We start from the raw sequence: 2,617 nt of genomic DNA on the forward strand, positions 1-2,617 counted from the left end.
AGAGAGAGACTGTGTGCATTGGGAGGAGCAATCCAGGAAGGCTTCCAGGGGAAGGAAACATTTGACTCCTTTTCAAAGTATGCACTGTTTTTGGTTTTGACAGGAAGCATGGGGAGCGGGGAAGCATGCTCAAAACTGCAAACCTGCAGTCTGACTAGGGCAAACAGCTAGTATCTCTGCAGCAGGTAGGGCAAGTGGGCTCCCCAGCTGCCAACCAATAGGCTTAACGAGATACCTGCACAGTTCCTTGCTATCTGCTGCTGGTCTCAGCCACTGACACACCTGCATGCGCCTTTCCAGAGGAGAAAGCAGAGCCGTGGCCAGTGAGTGAGTAGGGTGTAACTTTGAGAATATTAAACACTGATATTAAACATTGGACATCCAGCAACACAAAGATAGCTTATAGCTGTAGAACATCTGTGCCATCTGTCTGGCAGGGGTTTGTGTTTTTGTTTGTTGGTGGTGGTTAAATTTCTCCGAGCCATGGCCTTCATTCACCTTTCTGCATATCTAGTTCAGTGCTAGCTGCCTCCCATCTCTTTTTGTTTCTTCTTGCTTTTTTTTTAAATACCCAGGCTGTCACCTAGCATGCTCAGGGCTGGTGACATATTGGGAACTGTATTTTCTTTCTTTGGATTGCAGTAGAACATAGGGATATTTTGTCAGGACCTTAAGGGCAGAAAGGGGCATTTATCTTGAATGTTATGTCGTCTTTACTACCGGCTCAATTCGTGCTATGTCTAGAGGTGGTTCCCTCTACACACAAAGTGGGAGCTTTGGCAGGCCGCTGAGATGGAGGGGCCAGCGTTTGCAATGGAAACCAACCCTGTCTGTCTTGCATCTGTTTTCAGAGCCAACATTTCTCAGAGCCGCAGTTCCCACTCCTTGAACAAACAGCTCGTCATTAACATGGAACCCCTGCAGCCCCTGCTTCCTTCCCCCAGCGAGCAAGAAGAAGAACTTCCTCTGGGTGAGGGTAAGTCAGTCTCTTCATCCCAAAGGGTGGTGCTGCAGGCGCTCTCTGGAAAAAACAAAGGAGCCACCGATTCCACATATGATGGGTAATGGGTTAGTGTATGGGGTGCAGTGAGCCGTAAACTATGTTCTTAGTAAATAAGCTTTTTGCAGCTGGAAGGCTGTATGATACTGGGAGCTCTATTACTTTCTCCTGGAGAGAGTTCACTGGTATAAAGTATTTCTAAAATTATATATGAAAGGACTAATGGTGTTAGACCTACACCAGTCCAGTATGGTAATCATTAGCCATGTGTGGCTGTATTAAACTAAGTTTAAATTCATTGTAATTAAAAATCCATTTCCTCAGTGACACTAGCCAGATTCCCAGTGCTCAGTAGCCACATGTGGCTGGTTGGCTGCCATATTGGACACTGAGACTGAGATAATTTATCACCGAAAGTTCTGTTGGATGGTGATGTTTGTCACTGTAATCACAATTAAATTGGTGGCAGTAAAGGGTTCTCCACAAGTATCTCTTCACTGGTCATCCCATTTATGTCCCCCAAGCTTCTTGTTCTTGATCCTTCGTTTACATTGTCCAACAGTTTTGATACAAGCTAAAAAAAGTGAAGTGTCCACCACAACCCCAAAATTTGTTATATTTTTAAAAATAACAATAATATGTGTGTTTCTAGGCATCTTTGTATTGAAGGACTCTCCTTACTTCAAGGAAGAATCTCACCACACTGTTTGCTGCAGACGCCTGCAGACACCTCACATTCTTACTAATTTCCAATATTTGTTTAAATTAAGTTAATGAAATTCATTAAATTGAAAACAAGTACACACAGAATAACGTTATTGGAACCTTTGAATACAAACATGCATTTTCTTAACTTTGTCATTTTGGTTTCATCATTGAAAATCTGGGTACTGGGCAGTTTCAAGAGGGCAGGTCACTCTGTCCCCGGAAGATCACCTTCACCTCCAGCTTCAAATCAAGAATTTATTTCACAGGAGAAAACTTTTGAGTCTATAATAAGGGTATGGCTTGGCATGCAGATACCCTTGAGATCGGTAGCAGCAACCAATTTGCAGTGACATGTAAAAAGATTCTTGCAAATCTTTTCCTGAAAGGCAGCTTTGATGGTTAGAAGGAGAACTGGACAACTGGATGCTAAAATTCCATGGATGGAGGGAAAGTGTGCAAAGCATGAAAGATGGGATCTTAGAAGACACCATTTGTCTTCATTTGGGCTGTAAGAGATGATGATAATGACAACACTCTTGTTATAAATGACTTTTGTTATCAATCTTAACAATGAACTCTGTAAGTTCCATGCCAAATTAATTTGCTTAGCCCGAGGGCCTCTGGGTCCATATTGCTTGTCTGTGTTTTTCAGCAGATTATCTGTTTTTGTGTATTTTGCAAATGAAAGAAAAGCAGTTTTCATTTCTGGTCACTAACGGTTTTCTGAGTTTCTTCCTATATGCTTGGAATATTGCTCTGAGTGAAAATCATTTTTTCTGAAGGTCATGATTATCCCAAGGTTAAATGAAGGAGGGTGTGGCTAATAGAGAAGAAAAGAGAAAGGACATCTCACAACTGGAATTGTGACTGTGCCTTGTCTGCAAAGATGGAAGCTTAGATGGGAATACA

The 2,617-nt window shown here is 42.3% G+C and overlaps 1 protein-coding gene across 5 annotated transcripts in view; it reads left to right on the top strand.

The window, feature by feature from the left end:
* Positions 1–2,617, top strand: part of FRMD3 (FERM domain containing 3) — a 327,322-nt gene that overhangs the window by 287,007 nt on the left and 37,698 nt on the right. For all 5 annotated transcript variants that reach the window (XM_011982768.1, XM_011982767.1, XM_011982769.1 and 2 more), the window contains one exon: positions 852–976. In XM_011982768.1, the coding sequence (XP_011838158.1) occupies positions 852–976 (125 nt within the window). The remainder of the gene's footprint in view (positions 1–851; positions 977–2,617) is intronic.

Source organism: Mandrillus leucophaeus, unplaced genomic scaffold (assembly GCF_000951045.1).
Source record: "Mandrillus leucophaeus isolate KB7577 unplaced genomic scaffold, Mleu.le_1.0 Scaffold242, whole genome shotgun sequence".
Classification (NCBI taxonomy): Eukaryota; Metazoa; Chordata; class Mammalia; order Primates; family Cercopithecidae; genus Mandrillus; species Mandrillus leucophaeus.